Raw genomic sequence first — 22,410 nt, 5'->3', positions numbered from 1 at the left:
TTGGTCATAGCCCCCATATAACCCCACTTCCGCAAATCACTCAAAAATATAAATTATTGAAATTTTAAAAGAAAAATGTTTTTGCTCTTTTACTTAGTGTAGGGTATTATCGGTCAAGCCCGACCATACTTTCTTACTTGTTAATTTTATAAATTTCCATACAAAATTTGTTTTATAAACCTATAATAAATTTAAAATTTGCTTATGAATAAGGCCTTAAATATATGGGGATTTCATGTCAAGTGAACCAATTTTTAGAATCGATGTCTTCCGATAGGGATGAAATTTGCACCAAGGTTGGATAGTAATTTAAATTAATGGGTGCTGTGGCTTAATTGGTTAGCGCGTTTGATCATTGAGCATGATATGGTATTTGTGGCCTGGGTTCGATTCCCAACCGCTGCCAATCAACAACATCAGTTTATAATAATTATTAGTTTAATAATAACTAATATATATCACAGCGCCCTCCTTCGGTGGTATAACACTAAAACGCCACCGAAGTAAAATAATTAAATAAAGGTTGTTGGCTTGATTAATGCGCCATCTCACTACCAGAGGCGCTGCAACCTGCGCTAATATCAAACATAACGCGCAATTGCAGAGTTGTCAATAAAAAGCTTTTCTCCTCCTTTCACCACATTTTCTTCTAGACTCTATCCCCTTTCCAAAGAAAGTAACACAATTATATATAGGCTATTAATAGCCTTAGTGTTACTTCTCTTTAAAAAAAAATGCAATTTTTCAACAAGATCGATCAAGAACTCTTTGAGGGGATCAAAATTTGACATTTTGGCCAAACATGTGTTTTTTCTCATCCATGTAACTTATTACCTATTGTTCTTAGCAAAATGTGTCCCAAATAGTTTAGATAGCTATTTCTTCAATCTTTCGAAAACAATATTTAAAAAAAAATAAAAAAATTTTAATATTTTTTTCCGAAATCAAAAACTTTTTTGTCTTTTTTTCAAAATGGGCCCTCTTTTTCTTAAAAGATAGCTTAGATACTTTCCTTGAAGACCTTTTTTTTCGCTCAAAAGAAAGCTTAGGTCCATTCCTTTAAGAGGGTTTTCGTAAAAAATGTAGATAATGCAGCTTGGAATGTGAAATTTTTTTTAGCATGAAAATGGTCTACATAAACATATGTTTGTTTTGAGTATAATAATTCTGGTGACTGTTTTTTTAGGAATTAAATCATTAGTTTAGGGAATTAAATCATTAGTCTTATTTCTTCATATTTACACATTTGAATCAAGCTACAGCAATAGAAACACTTAATTTGCTGATTTTTAAATGTCATGAATTTTATATTTAGCGTTTTTGGTGAAAATATCTTAAAATGCTTATATTATAATAAAATGATAATATCGATATAATTGATACTTAATACTGTTACGTTTTAACCTTTTCAAAACGTTTGGTTTATTTCCTTTAAATAAACCGGATACTTTTGATTGCAAATAAAAGCCGTTTAGTAGTTTTAAAATGGTAACAACTTTTTATTTATTCAAATGTACAACAACAACAGAATTAAATAGTCAATCAATGTTTTTATACACGTTTGTAAATTCGCAGAAATACAGACACAATTTATAATGAACAAATTCACTTGAAAAAACAACACACTTTAAGGCACTCAGTTGATGTTTATTCGAAAAGCGTCTCTGATAAACTCACTAACGACTGCAACCTCTGCCACTATTTATAACACTGCCATCTGAACTCTAGATTGCTCTTTAGATGTCAAAATTCGAATATTCTAGATCTTATTAATACATAAGCCATCTGTGGTGTACTTTCTACAATGTTCCTTAACTGAATATTCGAATTCGAATACTGCGTTGCCAACTTACGATCAAATCAACTGAAAGCTTTTATTTAATAATGCCCACAGATATGTTACTGTTTGATATTACAGCACTGTTATTTGAAAGCATTATGCTACTTTTAAATCAGCCCTTAAAATCGTTATATTTGAATTCAAGTACAATTTCGTAACAATACTATTTTTTGTATAAAATTTAGTTTCTTTTATAGAAAAATATATATATTGTATATTAAGGAATTCTCTAAGTTGCGAATTTGAATAACAAAGTGTGAAAAATATTTTCGGAAAACAGTGCACAGTGGTTGAGATACAGTGAGGCCTCGATTATCCGTGATTCGATTAACCGGCAACATCAATTATCCGGGAAAGAAAAACAAAACATTTTTGGATCGTTTTAAATTTGTTTGCATCGATTAACCGTAATTACCTCTATTATCCAGGATTATAAGCATAATTTTTTTTCGATTATTTTTGAATAATCAACCACAAACAGACATGTTTTGGAAGTGTTTAATTGAGAGCATTTTAGCTTGCCATAGTGGAAATTTCATAGAATGGCACAAAGTCTCAATGGAGAGACTAACCACATTAGTTTGCGTTAATACTGCTGGTACAAACAAGTGCAAGGCATTATTTATTGGGCTTTAAAAAATGTCCATGAGATTTCCGTAATGCCAATACAAAAGCTTAGGTAACATAGCAAATATGAGCACAGCAAATTGGACGACTTTGATCCAGCCGATGGATCAGGGTGCAATATGGAGCTTTAAATGTCATTATCGAAAAACTATATGTATTAAAAACCTACTCAAATTTGGTACTCAATTAACCGGGAAAATTGATTATCCAGAATGCTCCCGGTCCCGATCATTACGGATAATCGAGGTGTCACTGTACTTTTTTTTGTAAATAATTCGGTATACCGGAAACCGTTGGAGATATTGTTGGAGCTGAAGTGTATTCGAATTGATTTGTTCAGCTTCCTAGGGGTAATGATGGCCAGTTTGTGGAACCTCAAATTTGGTAACCTCGAGTCTCAAATATAAATAGTCCTTGAAAAGATCTACGAAAAAATGGGCCCATGTGTGGAGGTTATCTCTTCTTGTAAAAGAGATATTTAGGTTTATTTAATTATTTATCTAATTTAGCTTGATCTTTTTTTTGTTTTTTAGAAATGGCGGGCGTACGGGGTGTCAATTTTTTTAAAAAAGGGATCAGATATATTGGCGTTAAAATCCTAAATAAAATAAAAACAACTTGCTAACAGTTATCTCGTCCCAACAAAGAGTTACACGCATCCAAATTTATAAATGCAAAATGGGCCATATTTTTACGTTTTTCCAAAAAAGTATTTTGTAGAAAAACATTTTCTTCACTGCTATATAAATTTTTTATATAGCATAAATAAAAAGTTCATAATAAGGGTCACCTTACTAAACTCAGATATATGTTCTTAGTAAATGTTTATGTATAAATTTGTATTTATTTCAACCATAAATATCAATATTAAGTAGGAAAAAAATAACAATATTTTATTTGCCTCCTGCAAGTACTTATTAGGTTTGCATACATATTTCCATACATACTTGAAATCTACTTACTTCCGTTCGACTGCTGCTTATTCATGTCTATATGAGATGAAAATGAGTAGAAAATGAGTAAATATTTACATTTGATGTTTGTGTTTATGTTTTCATATCTTCAAACTAGTTATTAAGGATGTTGAAACTACATTGCTCTTTACTTCTGTACATGTCATTGTGCACTTTTATTATTTTCTATTAGTAGTTTATACTAGTAGTTCTTTAGAAATATAATTTCCATATCGTCAACTAAAACGTAAAGTTACCTGAATACAATTTCTGTAATATCAGTGATTAATTTCACATTGCTAGACCATGCATTTAAATGTTATCGGGTACAGTATATATGAGGAGCCGCAGAACAAAAGGTACTTTTTCGCATTTTTTCAAAAGCTGTTTTTTTGGTATTCTTATAATATTTGGGTTGAAATCTTCCAGAAAAAATCAACTTAGTAAAATGGGTTATAAAAAAATCGTTGTTTAACAAAACGTACAACACTTGTATAAAACGAAAAAAAAAAATAATTTCAGTGTGTAATTTGTTTATATACTATTAGATCAGGATTAAAAGCATCAATTTAAAATACTATCGTTAAAAAAACGCATAAAAAACATACTTTTTAATTTCGTTTATAACAAAACGTACTTTTTTGTTCTTTAGTTTTTAACAAAGGTTCTTTTTCCGATATTAAAATGGTTTTATATCAAACATCCTTAACATTTAAAGTGGTGACTTATGGCATGATGATGTAGATGTATCTATTGATAAGTAATAAACTTGTTACCATTTCCAGGTTCATGCAGTTTTTTAAGGGGGCGAAATAAATAAAACTCAATTTCCCAAAAATTTTAAATGAGTGAAAAAAGTACCTTTTGTTCTGCGGCTCCTCATATATATTAGAGTATCCCTTAGAATTAAATGTTTGAAATGTTGAAACGGTACCCGCTGAATACTTTCGCAATGACTTAAATGCTACCAAAATGTTGATTAGCTTGTTCTAAGAAGAGCAACCCGTGTCGCTCGTCGCTGAAAGTTTTAAGGTGCATTTACAAGGGGGAAACATTTGTTCAGTTTTTGTAAATATTTTGCTATTAAGTAATTACTTTTGCAATTTAATTTAAAAGAATCGAAATGTGTATATAATTGTCGTTCTAATGAGATATAAAAGACAATAATTGATTAAAAAATGTTAAAGATATTACAAATTCGCCATTAATGTATCTCAGGCCACTAGAACAAGAAATGTAGGAACAAAATTAACATATTTTGAGAAATATTAAAATAAAAGCTCATTTTTACTTAAAATATATCCATATTTACTTGTATATCAGTTTTTGTCTTAGTAAAAAACCGCTAACCTATTCGCTTGGAAAATATTGAAAATATTGTGTATAACAGTATTTAATATAGAAAATATTGTTTATAACAGTATTTTCTTTAGAAACTATTGTGTATAACAGTATTTGTCTATAGAAAATATTGGCTGTAGCAGTATTTTATATAGAAAATATTGTGTATAATAGTATTTTATATAGAAAATATTGTGTATTACAGTATTTTTCTATAGAAATTATTGTGTGTAACATTATTTTCTATAGAAAATATTGTGTATAACAGTATTTTATATAGAAAATATTGTGTATAACAGTATTTTATACAGAAAATATTGTGTATTACAGTATTTTTCTATAGAAATTATTGTGTGTAACAGTATTTTCTATAGAAAATATTGTGTATAACAGTATTTTATATAGAAAATATTGTGTATATCAGTAGTTTCTATAGAAAATATTGTGTATAACAGAATTTTTCTATAGAAAATATTGTGTATAACAGTATTTTCTTTAGAATATATTGTGTATATAAGTAGTTTCTATAGAAAATATTGTTTATAAGAGTATGTCTATTGTTTATGGCATATGTAATTTGTTATATTTAATTAATATATTTATTGATTTTGAATTTAAATGTTATTAATATTTTAATTGATTTAATAATAAATATCGTTTGAATATCTATTTAAAACCAACTATTTGATTGTATGATTTTATTAAAAATATTGTTTGATTTTATGTGGAATTTCAAATAATATTTCTTTTTTCAATAAAATATTTAAAAATTTTGTTGTTTGATTTTGCGATTTTTGTGACAGGTCCCATTTCAATAAGATATTCAATTAACTTTATAAATTATGAAATTGGATTTGAATTTTTGGTTTTTCTGCGTGAATTTCTTAACATTTTCAACAGAGCTACTGCTTTTATTATAAAAATCGCGAGTGTAAAGTTTTATAGTATTATCTGTAATATATTTACACAAAATAACAAAAAATATGTGAAACTTGTAATTTTTTTGAGGAAAAAAACTGAGTTTCGTATTCAAATACAAAATCCATAAACTCAAACATTTTTTTTATAGAAATAGGACCTATCACAGAAATTGTAAAATCAAATACTCAAAATAGTAAATTATTTATTAAAAAAAAAAGAATTTTTCTTTATAAAAAATATACTATTAACACAAAATATTAAAAATTTTTGAAAAATTCAAACAATATTTTTAATAAAAACAGATGAGCTATAGCTCAATAGACTGAGCATCTCATAAGGATTAATAATATATATTTTGTTAGGTCTTAGAAGAATATTTCTCATATAACTTCATTCACAACTTCTGGCTTTGCACAGTGGAAAATTTTGGTCATTTTCGGATCAAAAATCTATAACTTTTGAATGGATGAGTATTTCTGTAATATTTTCTCTGTTAAATAGGTGGGACTTTAAGCTTTAATTTGTATTTTCAAACATAAAAAGCGAATCATTATAAAAAAAGTTATGAGCGCTTAAAAATACATATTTTATTTTTTTTTTAATTTTTGTATAAAATTGAGATGTTAAGACAAGTAAAATAGTTGCTTTTATGTATTTTCTCATTAGATTTATAGGTCTCGCTGAATCCATTAGAAATTGTGTAAAAAATTTCAGAAACACCCTTAAATTTAGAAGTTATTCTAAAAAGCAGTTTTCAGTGATGTTCGTCAACTTTGATATGAAACCTTATACAAATTTATATCAATGTATAAAGAAAATTTAGTTCGTAACAAAATTTGGTTTTAATTTTTCAAATCGGATGAAAATTGTAAATGTTATTTAACTTTTCATTAACACCTCTTTTAGTATTTTCTCCCCCAGCACATATCAATAAAAAACTATAAAAAAATATATGTAAAGTTTTTAATTTGCAAGGTAAATTTTTTCGAACTTCTTGAAAAATGTTAATAACTCTTGCAATATATACCGATTTCTGCAAGTGATGTCTCATTTATTTCTGCATAAAATTATCTTTAAGAAATAGGTTTTCAAATTACTATTGTTGAATTTGAAAAACTACGAAAAAAAATAAAACTATTTGCGAAACTTTTTAAAAAAGAACTCATATAATTTCTTGGAATATGAATTTATGCATACATTTTATGAAAGCTTAATTCCTTGTCTCTCCATAATTGTTTAAATTATATTCTTGTTTAATAAGAAATGCAAAACTGCCTAGATAAAATAGCTCATTAAATTTACAATTTTTTGTTTTAATTTCTGAGTTGCTCAACATTTTTGCATGCCATTTGTCTATAGGAACGAAAGGCAGCTAGTTTTGATATATCTTTTAGATAATAAGTTAAGCTTTAATTCTATGTTAAAACTAGATCGGCGGCAAACGGCGCCAACAGCTAAAATCCTAGTCAAAGTTGCGTAGGTTATCCAAAAAGCATTATACATATATTTCAAATGAATAAATTTCAAATCTGCTAGCAACATATACAAAACTCATAACTAAAATAGAATCTGGACAAAATTCCCTTTCCAACAAGATATAACAGTTTTAAAAAAATAATTATAAATATTAAAAATACGCTCTTGAATATTGCATAATTTTAACTCCCCAAATCTTTAAAGTCGAAAGTAGTGTGTCCTGTCGGCATTTTCGAATACTTCTGTTGACATAATAACTATTATTTCTGCAAATAATTATTGCTTGATATCTTAGCTTTACGTTAGAACTTGTTTTATGGATAATTTCAAACATTTGCAAAAAATAATAATGATATGCATTCACCTTATATTATCCACTGTGCTGTGGAGCGCACAGAGGGATTGCTTCATACATGTTTGGTCAAATATTATAAGGAGTGGTCGTATAGCATTGATATTTGGCACCGCTAATTATATGGACTAAATTAAGAAAAAAAAATAATTTTATCAAAATCGACCACGCCCAACGCCCACTTTTTCGCATACAATTTTTCATATCCAAGCAAATGTCTAGAAATTTGGTACATACATTTTCCGAAATAAAAAATAACGCATGCTAAATTTTATTAAAATCGGGCACGCCGCCCGCATACTGCAGTTACACTAAATTTTTCTATTTAGTTTTATTTACACAATTCCGTTAAAAAAAAGCTATGGTTTAAATGTTAATATTAACTTAAATCGGAACTAATATTTCTATCGTTATCGTTACACATTTATCAAATCATAGCCAAAAGTAATTACATACATATCTGATATTAGAAGACGTGTTACACGTGCATACACACTCTTTAAGTTTCAGGTAACGATATACATATTTAAAAACAATTTACTGAGTTTTGTACATAAGGCCTGAGATTAGTTAAAACAGTAAAACAAATGGTATCTTTAAAATACATAAAAGCGATATGTACGATTCAGCTACATATATGTTCTGAAATATGTTCTCGATATTCTTTGGCATATTTCTCAGACCAAAAATATTATTGACTTTCTGCTGCAGATTTATTATGAAAACATCTTCATTTGTCATCTATTTATAATTTTGCCATATAAGTGTTATAACAAATTAACTAACATAAATATTAAAATTTTCGTATTTACTTACTTGTTTACATGAGTACATCAATTAAATTATGTAGTATTTACAAAATTAATTCCTATGTAAATTACTTTTAAAGCCTGGCCATTTTAACATTTCACAAGTGCTAATACTAACAATATACATTTTATAGTGACATATTAAGTTTTGAGCTATTAATTTAACTGAGTTTAAAATGTAAATATTTGACAATTACAAATTTGTATAAATTGTTGTTAGAATAAAATTCTATAAAACTTATTTGTTTGTGTTTATCAAATAAAATTTAAATGAATCAATAATACTGTGTTACAATTGAAAAGCAATTAAATAATAATAAACATTTTTTTTCTAAATTTTCAATTTTGACCGCAAATTTTGTTTTATAAATATTCTGATATAACCATTTATTAAGATTTTTAACAAATCACAAATGTACTCAGGCTAGGGTGCCAATCGCCCCAACGGCATTGTTAGCACATTTGCCCACTTTTGTCGAAATTCTCCATCGCACAGTGGGGCATTTCTAAACGGCTGGTCCCAGCGTGATAAAATTTGAATTGGGCGTAGCCAAGGAGTACTCGAGTTTATGTTATTAAAATGGGCCCTACAAATGCTCCAGGGGCGGCGCTATGGGGGCTCAAAGTAGTGTACCTTCGACATGTACAATTTTTAAACACCTGCCATTTTTTTGTTTCCCATCCGATTTCAAAGAATTTAATATTTTTGGAAAGCGCTCGGCTAGGTCTTGAAAAAACATTTTGCCATACCTTGGTCCGCTTTTTTAAAAATATAGGGCGCACTTTTGGACCGAATGGACTCGAATTTTTGTTAGTTAGACAACTAAATTACCAATAACATACAAAAGATTTCAGAGCAATATCAATTACGAATCCAAAAATAACCGATCTTCAATTTAAAAATTCAAAAAATAGTATATTTTTGCTGTTTTTTGTACAAAAAGGTGACTTAACTCTTTTTTTATTAAAAAACAACTTTCTTTAAGAACGTATAACAATTTTATATTTTTCTATAAAGTTTCTTTACGGAGAACATTTTGGTATAAAAACCATGTCCTATTTTTCGAACATTATTTAGAAATTGACCTATTTTTTATCAAAATTTCAACTTTGGGCCACATGTTCTAAAATCCCAAAGCAGGGATCAGAAAACGGAAAGCAGCTTTGGAAACCCTGATGTGTTCCCTATTTTTCCTTAAAGTATTTTCCCAGCCCGAAGGAAATGTGGACCCTATAGGCAAAATTGTAAAAAAATACCATTTTTGGGATTTTTGCTACAATTTTTAGGAATTGCGGGATTCCTTTTGACCTTTTGACAAGTTTTTATACACCTTGTTATTTAGAATGACAAACTTAAAAAACGCTGAATTTCATTGAGTTTCGTTAATAAATAAAGATTTTATTATATATTACATATTCATTGAGTTTCTAAAACTAAAATTTATATCAAAATTTTAATAGGTTTGCAAATATTAGGAACAATTTGATCCACATTCATTCCGAGCTATATTTTTTGCTTAGATAATTTAATTTTTGGTCTTCCAAAAAAAATTTCAAGTCAATATCTCAATGAGATTCAAAAATATGCCACTTTAAAACTCCGTCTTTCAAAAATATTGCATTTTTCATACTAAAAAATTTGTATAAATTTTCTTAATATTTTATACATTAAGAAAATTTATACACATTTTTTAGTATGAAAAATTGCAATTTCATAAATGCTGCTGAATTTCAGAGTTACAGCGTTAAATTTCCTTCTTCAAAGCATCAATGGTTGTGGCATAGACTTTTAACATTAAATAACCCCATACAAATAATTTCAATCAATCTATAAGCAATACTGTATTTCACAATAGTTTTTTCTGAGTACGAAACTTTTCATCTAAACTGATAAACTTTTATGTAAGTCCTCAATAAATTTAATAGAACTTAAATGTAACTAGCTATTTCAGTGAAATTTAATTTATGATGGAGCGACCGTGGAAAGAAGTCGCCTCTAATGCAATCCTCATTAATATTGACTGTTTATGAACACAGAAAAAATTATATTTCAATTCAAACATTTATCCCACATTGAATTGGTTTCAATTATTTCATAATTAAATCAAGTATTAATTTGCTCAAAAACTAAATTTCTTGATATTTTCTATTGAATTTTGAGTTTTGAATTTGATTATTTTGACAATTGAATATACAATTTTCGTTATTGGTTGAATTTCAAATACAAAACTTATTGAATAGATAATTTTCGTAATTGAAAACACATTTTTGCTATTTTTTGTGTTTCAATTACGAAAATTATCTATTCAATAATTTTAAAATTTTTTTTTCCGAAATTAAAAACTTTTTTGACTTTTTTTACAAAATACGCCCTTTTTTCCATAAGAAAGCTTAGATATTTTCTTTGAAGACCTATTTGGTCACTTCGTGGGATGCGAGATGGATATCTATCAAAATAAATGTTTTGTAACTCAAATCTCAGAATTTTTACTTTTTTTGCAAAATTTAAAACTTTGTAAATTTTTTTTTCCTTTTTTAATTTTTTGCACCAAAGAAAGTTTATATATTTTTCTTGAATACCTTTTTAGTCGCTTAGTGTGATGCGAGTGGGATATCTATCAAAATAAATATTTTGACTTTTTTTGCAAAATCTAACTTTTTATACCCTACACCACCATAGTGGGGAGGGTAATTGGGTTAGTGCTGATGTTTGTAACGTGCAAAAATGTTGTCCCATCACACATCTTGAAGTATACCATTCTGTTCAGGATCACTTTCTGAGTCCATTAAGCCATGCTATGCCATGCCGTCCATCCGTTCATGTAAACCTTGTAAACAAACTACAGGTCTTCTTTCGAATGATTGAATTTTGAAAATATTTTTCCCATGCTATGTTTTTGTTACAATAACAAAACACATGTAAAATTTACACTCAAAGAACACTGAAAATGAGTGAATTCACTTAATTGTGAATAAATTCTAAAATAATCAATCGATTTTTATGACCGATACTTCATTTTGTTGCTATTATATGTAGGTTTGTGATAAGGCAATAAACTTGAGAAATTTCTAGCGTTTTCGATTTTGCACGATTTTTTTAAAACAAAAAAATTTGATTGTCTGTAATTCTCATTCACTCTAGTGTTTTATTTGTATAATATCTTTAGTTTTTCTAAAGCCTTTTGGGAAAAGGTTTCCTGATGATCTGGCCTAAGCAGCCAGTGAAATGCGCATAGGAACTAGCTTATGCCCCAACAATTTCAGTGAATTTATCAATTATTGGGAATTCAGCACACTAATTCTTAACAACAAAAAAATTGTTATTTTCACGTAAAAAATATATTTGTTATTATAACTCCAAAACTACTTAGCCGATTAAAACGCAATATATATGTGAAAATTTGTACATAGCATGCGGAAAATGTTTTCAAAATTCAATCAATCAAAAGAAAAATATTAACTACTCAATTTTATGTATATCAAACAAAAAAATAAAATTTTATGAAAATGAGCGAATTTACTTAATTGTGAATAAATTCGAAAAGAATCAATCGATTTTTATGAGCGATATCTCAATTTGTTGCTATTATATGTAGGTTTGTGATAAAGTAATAAACCTGAACAAGTTCTGCCGTTTTCGATTTTTCATGAGTTTTTTAAAACAAAAGATTTCCTATTTTCACGTAAAAAATATATTTTTTGCTTCAATTTGTTATTATAACTCCGAAACTACTGAGCCGATTAAAACGCAATATATAAGTAGATTAAATGTTATGTAAATTTTAACTTTTCGAAGTTTATTTCAGTAATATAGGAGTAACCCTTTTAGAGATATCATAAATTATGTGGAGAAACATCTACAAAAATTCTCAATTTTAGAAAATAAAATTTAAAAAAAAACTTCTCAATAGAATTTAAAATTTGGACCATATTTGTACTACTGGAACCACAATACATCAAAATTGTGAAGTGGTTTAAAAAGCCTCTAAATTTTTTTTGATTTTGTTGCCCTGTGATATTTTGTAACTCAAGACATAAAATGTTTGCTTTTTTTCCATAATGGGCCCATTTTTCAATTTTTTTTCTCAAAAGAAATCTTAGATATTTTCTTCGAAGACCTTTTTGGTCGCTTAATGGGATGTGAGTACGATATCTATCAAAATAAATATTTTGTAACTCAAGACATAAAATTTTTGACTTTTTTTTACATAATTGAACTTTTTTTTTTGCTCAAAAGAAGCTTAATTGTTTTTCTTTAAGTCCTATTTGGTCGCTTAATGGGATGCAAGTGGCATTATTATTTGGTTTAATCCAGTCTGTACCCAGAAATTTAAATTAACGACCATATATACATTTTTAATAGTACGAAAACACATTAATTAAATTTATAAAAATTGTTTATCATCCTAATCCGCTGGCAAGTGTATTAAAAAATACGTATATCAAAGACCAAAAAAAAAGACTACTAAATCTTTTTCATAAATATAATGAGTTTTGAAACTGTAATCTAAAATTTTAAATATAATTAATGAATGTAGGTACTTTTAGTATAAAAACTTATATAAACATACTATAGTAATTATACTACATATATATAAGTAGTCTTACTTATGTACATAGATAGATATATATAATACACATACTATTTACTTAATATCTCATTTTGGTTTTGTTTGTATTTTGTCTTTTGTAGGTTATTGGATTTTTGGTGCACAATTTTGTGATACATGGGTTGCCTTTGATGTGATGTGTTCAACGGCATCCATATTAAATTTATGTGCAATATCCTTAGACCGTTACATACACATAAAAGATCCACTGAGGTAAGTCTGTCACATATTATATCTATATAAAATACAAAATACATAAATATATACCTAATATTAGTATAATTTTATATACATACATTGATATATGTATGTATAATATGTATGTGTGTATTTAGTCTAACTCACACTATCACAAAATCATTAAATCGTTGAAAATACACAATATATTGAGGAATAAACTAAAAATATTCATCACATAATATTGAGGACGCTGTGAATGTTGAGTTGAGCATGCGGGACATTGATGATGATGTTGCTGGTTGATAAAATACTGGTCATTCACTGAAATTCCCTGTCTTTTTTTTCTTGTTGTTTTTTTTTGCTTTATTCGTCCTTATATTGTATTTATAATTGTGTCATCTGCATACGGTGATGATAATATTAATAATAATAATGATGATGATAATAATGATGGCTGTTGGTAATGGGGGCGATGCTGTTGTTTTAACATAAATAATTTTATATACTTTAAGTATCTAAAACATTATAATGCTGGTAAAGTAGATACAACGAACACATAAACTCATATGTTATACAGCCACAAAACAAATCCCTGCAAACAATTTTTAACGAAAAAGTATTTTAAAAATCAGCTTTTTAAATATTTGAACGCGAAAAAATATTGAGTAAGTGTTAAGTACTTTTTTAGTGATTTTTTTAAAAGTTTTAATGACACAAAATTAAAAATTTTTAAAACATTCACGAATTACTTTAACTAATTAAAATGTTTCATTCAATTCCAAAAAGTTATTTAATAACTTTGAAACCTTTAAATAATTGATTACAAAAACACCTTATTCCAGCAAAACATTTGAGATAGGACTTAGCTTCAGGAAAAATGCAAAAGTTTTGAAACTTTAATGAGAAGTATGACCCCTTTCACACTAGGCAATTTAGTTGCGCAAGTCTCTTGTGTTTGTAGATGCCAGAGGTAATGTCGGGTTAAGGAGAAGAAAATTTTGCATGCTGTTTTGTTGTTGGTCAAGAGACTTGCGCAACTAAATTGCCTAGTGTGAAAGGGGTCATACTTCTCATTAAAGTTTCAAAACGATGAAGATATTTCGATGAAATTTGATACATATTATATCTTTGGCTCAAGGACCAAGCCTATTGAAACTGGCTGAAATCGGTCCATTATTTTACCTAGCCCCCATACAAATGTCCTCCCGAAATTGGACTTTATCGGTCACAAATGTTTAATTTATATATGTATCTCCATAAATTCCGCTCTAAATAAGTTTTATATACACAAAATTCATGTCACCAAATTTTGTTACGATCGGTCCATAATTAGTCATAGCTCCCATATATCCGAAAATCACTTTAACGTGCATAAATCGCTTAAAAATGTTGGTAAACACACAAAATTCAACATAGTTAACTTTAATATAGACATAAATCACACTACCTAATTTCATGGTGATCGGTCCATAATTGGTCATAGCCCCCATATAAGGCCCACTTCCGAAAATCACTCAAAAATATAAATTATTGAAATTTTAAAAGAAATTTTTTTTTTGCTCTTTTACTTAGTGTAGGGTATTATATGGACGAGCTTGACCGACCATACTTTCTTACTTGTTTTTCTGAAGGTTTTTGCGCAAATAAAAATAATGGCGTTCTTTTTTTTGGAAAATCTTCACTCCTTGTGGTGGTTCAACGCACCTAAAGACGCGCATTTTGAGCACATTTTTCTGTAGAGCAAAAACGGTTGAATATATTGCAAATCTGCTTTCACTAGTCGATTTATAAACTTTTTTTACCTAATATTAATTTCTTGTTAAATAAATAAATTTGAAGCCACATAACTTTTTAATGGTTAGTGATAGAAAAGAATTATTGGTGCCATTTTGCGCCCCCTGTTGTGGGTTAGTGGAACTATTTTTAAGGATTCAAAAATCATCAATCATATTAATTTTTGATTCAGTGAAATCAGATTTTCAATATATTGAACCGTTTTTGCTATACAGAAAAATGTGGTCAAAATTCGCGTCTGTAGGTGTGTTGAACCACCACAAGGAGTGAAAATTTTCTAAAAAAAGGACTCTGTTATTTTTATTTACGCAAAAACCTTCAGAAAAATGATGATACCTGCATATCAAATTTTTGAAATTAACTCTATTGTAGAGTAACGCATTCAGTTCTTGGTCTTGAAAGTTTTTTGGATGGCCTGGGCGATATTTGTCTTCCATGTCAAAATCACCACTTCTGAACCGCACATAAGCGTAGCTAGATTAATATTCTGGGATGAGCAACCCCCTTCCCAAAAAGAAAAAATAAACACTTTTTATAAAAATTCAGTTTGCTAATGAATATCCACATTCCACATTTTTGAACACAAATAATTAAAATCTGTCCACAACTTTTCATTTTATTCACAAAAATGAATACAAATATCCCCTAAAATTTTATCAAAATACATAACTCGTAGTAAGTAGCTACACCGTGCAGTGCACAGTGGTATATAAAAAAAAGGGAAATAAATCTAAACCCTTCGTCCGATTTAAATGAAATTTGACACGCTCAAAGAAAAAGTGTTGTCGAGTTTAAGGTTCAAACCTTTCTGACCGCATGTGTCTACCAGAGGTGCGACCACGGGTCCCCAAAGTAGGACTCGGGTATGATCAATTTTTAAAAAGATTATATTTCTTCGTTTGTGTTCCGACTTCAAAATCTTACACATACAGAATCTCCTCATCGAGCACTACAAAAAACCTTGTCGTGGCTATCAGCTATATCTTACAGCTTAGGAGCTATTCGCATTTGAAAATTGAATTATCAACATTTTGACCCACCATATAACAGCGGGTCCAAATATTTCCCGATTTACTTTATTTTTCTTTTATTCGACTAATTACAAATGTATATTTCAAACAAAAAAGAATTGTTTACAAATCGTGACTGACTCCAAAGTTATATGCATTTAAATTTAAAAATTAAGAGCGTATACGCATTTTCCATTTTTAATGCCGTTTTAAAAACCAAAAATTTCGAAATTTTTCTAAAAAAAAATTTATATTTCTAAAATAACTGCGAAGATTAGAAACATGTCAAGCTTTTCTTAAAGGTAATTTTGTTGCGGAATTTCGGTTTTTTCAGTTTGCTCGAAAATACGAGCTAACTTAAAAAACGGTTAGCACCACTGAATTCAGCGTACCCGAGTTAGCTCAACCCACCGGGTGCGCCGCTTGACAGTTTTTTCAACTAGCACAGTGTAATTAATTATTCCTAATGATAGCAAATGTTTTTAATACTGCTAAGTACTTAGGAACTTATTTGGCAAATTTGGGTTATTATTTGGATTAAATTTGCACAAATACCTTAGAATGGGCAATACGGGCAAAATAGGTATTTCACCTACTTTATTCTCCAAATATAAACAAAATAATTTTAACGAGACCAGTCTAAACCTTGGGTTATCTAAAGGAAATGTTTTGGGAATCCCCCTGACATGCTGGGCCAAAGGATATTAGTTTCTTCTTCAAGTTCTAAAGGTTTTTTATAGCCACCCTAATATAATTGTGTTTATATGTGTACATATATTTGATTGGATATGTGCACATGGTTTTCATAAAGCTTTATTTATAAATAGTGGCAAATTTATTGATTTATTAATGTTTTTGTTTTAGGTTTGCTTTTATTTACTTATTTATTTTATGTACATAAGAAAACTATATTATTTTAAGGATTTAATCTATATTTATCTAAAAAAAAAAAAGAAAAGTTAATAGCATTATATATTGTATCTTCATTCCAATTCATTTTAATGTGCCAGTCACGAATTGTAGTCGAAATCAAAATACAATTGTTACATTGTGTTGCTGTGCAAAGTTTGTTTTGTACACGAAACTTAACGTAAGTAACACAAAGTTTCTTTTGGTTTAGTTTCTTTTAATTTAATTCTCTTTCATTTCAGTTCAGTATTCACTCGTTTTGCCTTTTGTGCTTATTGTGTAGTTAATTTAAAGGTTTTCTGGTAGATTCTTGTGGTCATTTAAATGATTAGCGTAATCCTTACAGATTTCTATCTTCCTTTATTGTGTTAAAGTTAAGTAAAGTTAGAGTGTGTTGTTATTATTTGTGTGAGTGTGGTGGTTTTAATTGTACACTGCACCTTAAGTCTGCTTTGTAGATGTTTATAGGATGTAAAATAGTAATTACTTTTAAGACATTTATGATTATTAGCAACGTATTCAGATCAGATACCTCTATATCGAATACATAATATTAAACATATAAAAATTATTGTCTCTGCTAAGTATAACTACATTTTCTGCAATATTCTTGCCACATTTCACCACATTTATTTACTGTGATATCATTTTAGTTTTTACATCATTTTCCATTTACAATGAACTCATAGTTTTACATTATTCATAGAAAATTAGTTGGAGTTTGTAGAATCACATCCATTTAAATATTACTGCCACACACTCAAACATTTTTCTAAGCCAGCTGGTGTGCCTTTATCTAATATAATAATTATTTTACGGTTAGACACACATAAATATTCATATGTGGGCAAGTGCAATAAATTATTTCTTTATTTATTTATGTTGGGGTTAAGCAATGATTTAAATTTAAATTGTATTTGGTCAACACATTTTAAGGACCAAAATGGTTTTTCATAGGGATTAGGCCACTTTATGGCCAATATTGGGAAGTGACCAAATACTTAAAGAAGTTAAACGGAAATTTATTGAATGACTTCTACAGCTCTATCCTTTTCTTATTACCTACAACACCTACAATAACAAATAACAAACTCATTGTAGTCATTGTGTCATAAATTGTGAAAGGTATAATAAATCCTTTTTGATGCCATTTTCAAAGTCTTTTATTTACACAGAAAAAACACATGCTACTAAACAAATTACAAAGAATTTCTCACACGCACTCTCATACACTTATAAATATTTTATTTATACAACACAGACACAAATATGTAAACACTAGGGTGGCCCTTATTTAACACTTTTTGTATTTTCGATGCTACCGAGGTCATCTAAAAATTTCAACAATGAAGTTTTGGTTCAATATAGCAATATTTTCAATAACTTTTTATATCAGCGTACTGACCGATTTGAATGAAATAATGATATTAAGGTTTCGGTTATAAACTAGCTTATTTTCTAGTATTTATGACCTAATTTCAACAAATAGATATTGTTACGTTTTTACCTTTAAATATACCTGATACTTTTGATAATAAAAGCTGGGTTAAAATTTGTAACAACCCTTTATTTTTTTAAATTTATACAACAACAGTTTAAATAGTCACTCAGTGTTTTTATACACGTTCTCATTGCTAATTTATTTACACTGCATTACCATCTATAAAGCTCTATTTCTACAATTATTTTTAAACTAGAATATCCGAATTCTAAACCTTTCGATGTTAATTACACTGTACAACACAAAAAAAAGTACAAGGTCCGACCAATAAATTTTGATAGAGGAGACAAAGAAAAAAGATACGTGTATTGGCGTTTTGAAAGTTTACATCTGAATTTCATTTGAGGAGGGCTTAAAGTTTCCCAACTCGGGCACATTATTATTGTTAATCGGCATAAGAAACCATGTGATCCTTACATTTTCGGTATAAAATGTGTTCCGCAAATTTATTTACAATGTTACGGAGAACATTTTTGTAGAATATGTTAACATTCTAAATCCTCTAGGCATGGGTCTTATTAGTCCTTCTTTTAAAAAAGAGCAAAAAACACCATTAAAACAAGGATTTAAGGGGTTAAAATGTTCCGCAAAAATATTATCCGTGAAATTTTACTATAAGTCCCTGAATACATCAAAACCAAAAATTGAACCAGAAAGTCAAAAATAAGAAATAACAAAAGAGACCCTATGGTTAATTTCTCATTTATTTAGAATTTTATTTTAAAGTACCCCAAAAATTTAGCATGAAACAAAAAATAATTCAAATTTAACTAAAAAACACTAATATCTCTATTATTTTACCTTCGAAAGCAAATGTGGATAGGAAGTATTCTTTAATTACATTTTTTTCGCCAGAGGCAATTCCACTTCATTACCATACAATGTCCATATTTCAGCTATAAGCGTTTTTCAATGGGTGCGCATTAGAGTGTTTCAAAATTTGTTTTTTGGAATTTTGGAACGCATACCCTCTATTTTTTTATATATGGGGCATTTCATGTCAAGTGAACCAACTTTTGAAATCGATGTCTTCCGATCGGGATGAAATTTGCACCAAGGTTAGCTCTATTGGATAGTAACTCAGACACAATTTTTCAACAACATCGGTCGAGAACTCTGAGTTATAGGGGGTAAAATTTTGACAATTTGGTCAAACAGGGGTTTTTTCTTATCCATGTAACTTATTACCTATTGTTCTTAGCAAAATGTGTCCCAAATAGTATAGATAGCTATTTCTTCGATCTTTCGAAAAAAAATATTTAAAAAAACAAATAAAAAATTTTTAATATTTTTTTTCCGAAATCAAAAACTTTTTTGACTTTTTTTTAAAATGGGTCCTTTTTTTTTTTTTTTTTTTTTTCTTAAAATAAAGTTTAGATATTTTCCTTGAACACCTACTTGGTCGCTTAGTGGGATGCGAGTGGGATATCTATCAAAATAAATATTTTGTAACTCAAAACATAAAATTTTTGACTTTTTTTGCAAAATCAAAAACTTTGTTGACTTTTTTTTTCAAAATGGACCCTCTTTTAATCTTTTTTTTTAGGTCAAACAAAAGCTTAGATATTATCCTTGAAGACCCTTTTGTTCGCTTAGTGGGATGCGAGTGGGATATCTATCAAAATAAATATTTTTTAACTCAAGACTTACAATTTTTGACTTTTTTTTTGTGCAAATACGATTTTTTTTCCAAATGGGCCCTTTTTTTAAAATTTTTTTTGTAGTCAAAGGAAAGCTTAGGTCCATTCCTTTAAGATATTTTTAGTCCCTTAGTGGGATGCGAGTGGGATATCTATCAAAATAAATATTTTGTAACTCAAGATATACAATTTTTGATTTTTTGGCAAAATCAAAAACTTTTTTGACTTTTTTTTAAAATGGGCCCTTTTTGTAATTTTTTTTTTTGCTATAAAGAAAGCTTAGGCCTATTCCTTTAAGATGGTTTTGATCGCTTAGTGGGATGCGAGTGGGATATATATCAAAATAAATGTTTTGTAACTCAAGACATACAATTTTTGTGTTAAAACATTTATTTTGATAGATATCCCACTCGCATCCCACTAAGGGACTAAAAATATCTTAAAGGAATGGACCTAGGCTTTCTTTTGAGCAAAAAAAAAATTAAAAAAGGGCCCATATTGGAAAAAAATTTTGATTTTGCAAAAAAAAATTAAAAAATTGTATGTCTTGCGTTACAAAATATTTATTTTGATAGATATCCCACTCGCATCCCACTAAGGGACTAAAAATATCTTAAAGGAATGGACCTAAGCTTTCTTTTGACTACAAAAAAAATTTTAAAAAAAGGGCCCATTTGGAAAAAAAATCGTATTTGCAAAAAAAAAAGTCAAAAATTGTAAGTCTTGAGTTAAAAAATATTTATTTTGATAGATATCCCACTCGCATCCCACTAAGCGAACAAAAGGGTCTTCAAGGATAATATCTAAGCTTTTGTTTGACCTAAAAAAAAAGATTAAAAAAGGGTTCATTTTGAAAAAAAAAAGTCAACAAAGTTTTTGATTTTGCAAAAAAAGTCAAAAATTTTATGTTTTGAGTTACAAAATATTTATTTTGATAGATATCCCACTCGCATCCCACTAAGCGACCAAGTAGGTGTTCAAGGAAAATATCTAAACTGTATTTTAAGAAAAAAAAAAAAAAAAAAAAAAGGACCCATTTTAAAAAAAGTCAAAAAAGTTTTTGATTTCGGAAAAAAAATATTAAAAATTTTTTATTTTTTTTTTTAAATATTTTTTTTCGAAAGATCGAAGAAATAGCTATCTATACTATTTGGGACACATTTTGCTAAGAACAATAGGTAATAAGTTACATGGATAAGAAAAAACCCCTGTTTGACCAAATTGTCAAAATTTTACCCCCTATAACTCAGAGAGTTCTCGACCGATGTTGTTGAAAGTTACTATCTGAGTTACTATCCAATAGAGCTAACCTTGGTGGAAATTTCATCCCGATCGGAAGACATCGATTTCAAAAGTTGGTTCACTTGACATGAAATGCCCCATATATAAAACTATAGTTAAATATGAAATTTTGTCTTTCTATCGTGCCGACTTGCGATTTAGTTTTGAGGTGCATTTACTAGGGAGAAAAATGCATTTTTTTCAGTTTATAATTACTTTTGCAATTTAATTTAAAAGAATAGAAGTGTGTACGCAATTGTCGTTCTAATAACATATAAAATACAAAAATTGGTTAAAAAATGTTAATATTATTAAAAAATCGTCGCCAGGCCATTGACGTGTCTCAGGCCACTAGAACAAGAAATGTATGAACAAAATTAACATATTTTGAGATATATTAAAATAAAAGCTTATTTTAACTTAAAATATATCCACATTTACTTGTATATGAGTTTTTGTATTCTTAGTATACCGTTAACCTATTCGCAGGTTAAACAAAAACTTTTTTTTTTTAATTTTAAGTTTCAAAACTCCATTTTAAAATTTTTAAAAATTTTGTTAAACGAATTTCAGAATTTTTTAATCATCACATAGGGATTTATTGAGAACATAATAGGGAATAAAAATATGAAAAAGTATGTCAATACCAAAACTAATTTTTTTGCCATATTTTGGCGAATGAGCCGAATTTTCTTACTGTTATGATTTTTAAGTCAAAGCTATTCAGAATATTATAGTCCAGGTAATTTAAAATATAGTCTGGAAGAAAACGTTAACCCTTAAATCGTGAAGGTCAAAGTAAATTTTTTCAATATTTGAAATTTCTCATGGAAACATAGCGAAATGTTATATATTTTTGAGCCGATTTTGATGAAACTTAAGAGAAATATAACATGATGATCATGATTAACACTTAATAGCACATGCGGTTAATAAAACACTCAACTTTTAAAATCACGAAGGTTTTACTTAAAGTTTATAACAGTAAGGAAATTTCAGAATTTGTTGATCATCACATTGGAATTTATTATAATAGGGAGTAAAAATATGAAAAAATTATAGCAATATCTCCTACAGTTTTTCCGTACCTGCGATTCAAATTTTGTAATTTTCGGGAAAAACTATTTTTTTTGACCATATTTTGGCTAATGATACCAATTTCCTTT

General features: G+C 28.3%; 1 protein-coding gene across 1 annotated transcript in view; it reads left to right on the top strand.

Annotated features, from left to right (window-relative positions):
• Dop1R1 (Dopamine 1-like receptor 1) overlaps positions 1-22,410 on the top strand; it is a 262,438-nt gene that overhangs the window by 161,210 nt on the left and 78,818 nt on the right. The window contains exon 4 of the mRNA XM_065499443.1: positions 13,013-13,142. Within this exon, the coding sequence (XP_065355515.1) occupies positions 13,013-13,142 (130 nt within the window). The remainder of the gene's footprint in view (positions 1-13,012; positions 13,143-22,410) is intronic.

Source organism: Calliphora vicina, chromosome 1, assembly GCF_958450345.1.
Source record: "Calliphora vicina chromosome 1, idCalVici1.1, whole genome shotgun sequence".
Classification (NCBI taxonomy): Eukaryota; Metazoa; Arthropoda; class Insecta; order Diptera; family Calliphoridae; genus Calliphora; species Calliphora vicina.
This window is presented reverse-complemented; position numbering and strand designations above follow the sequence as displayed.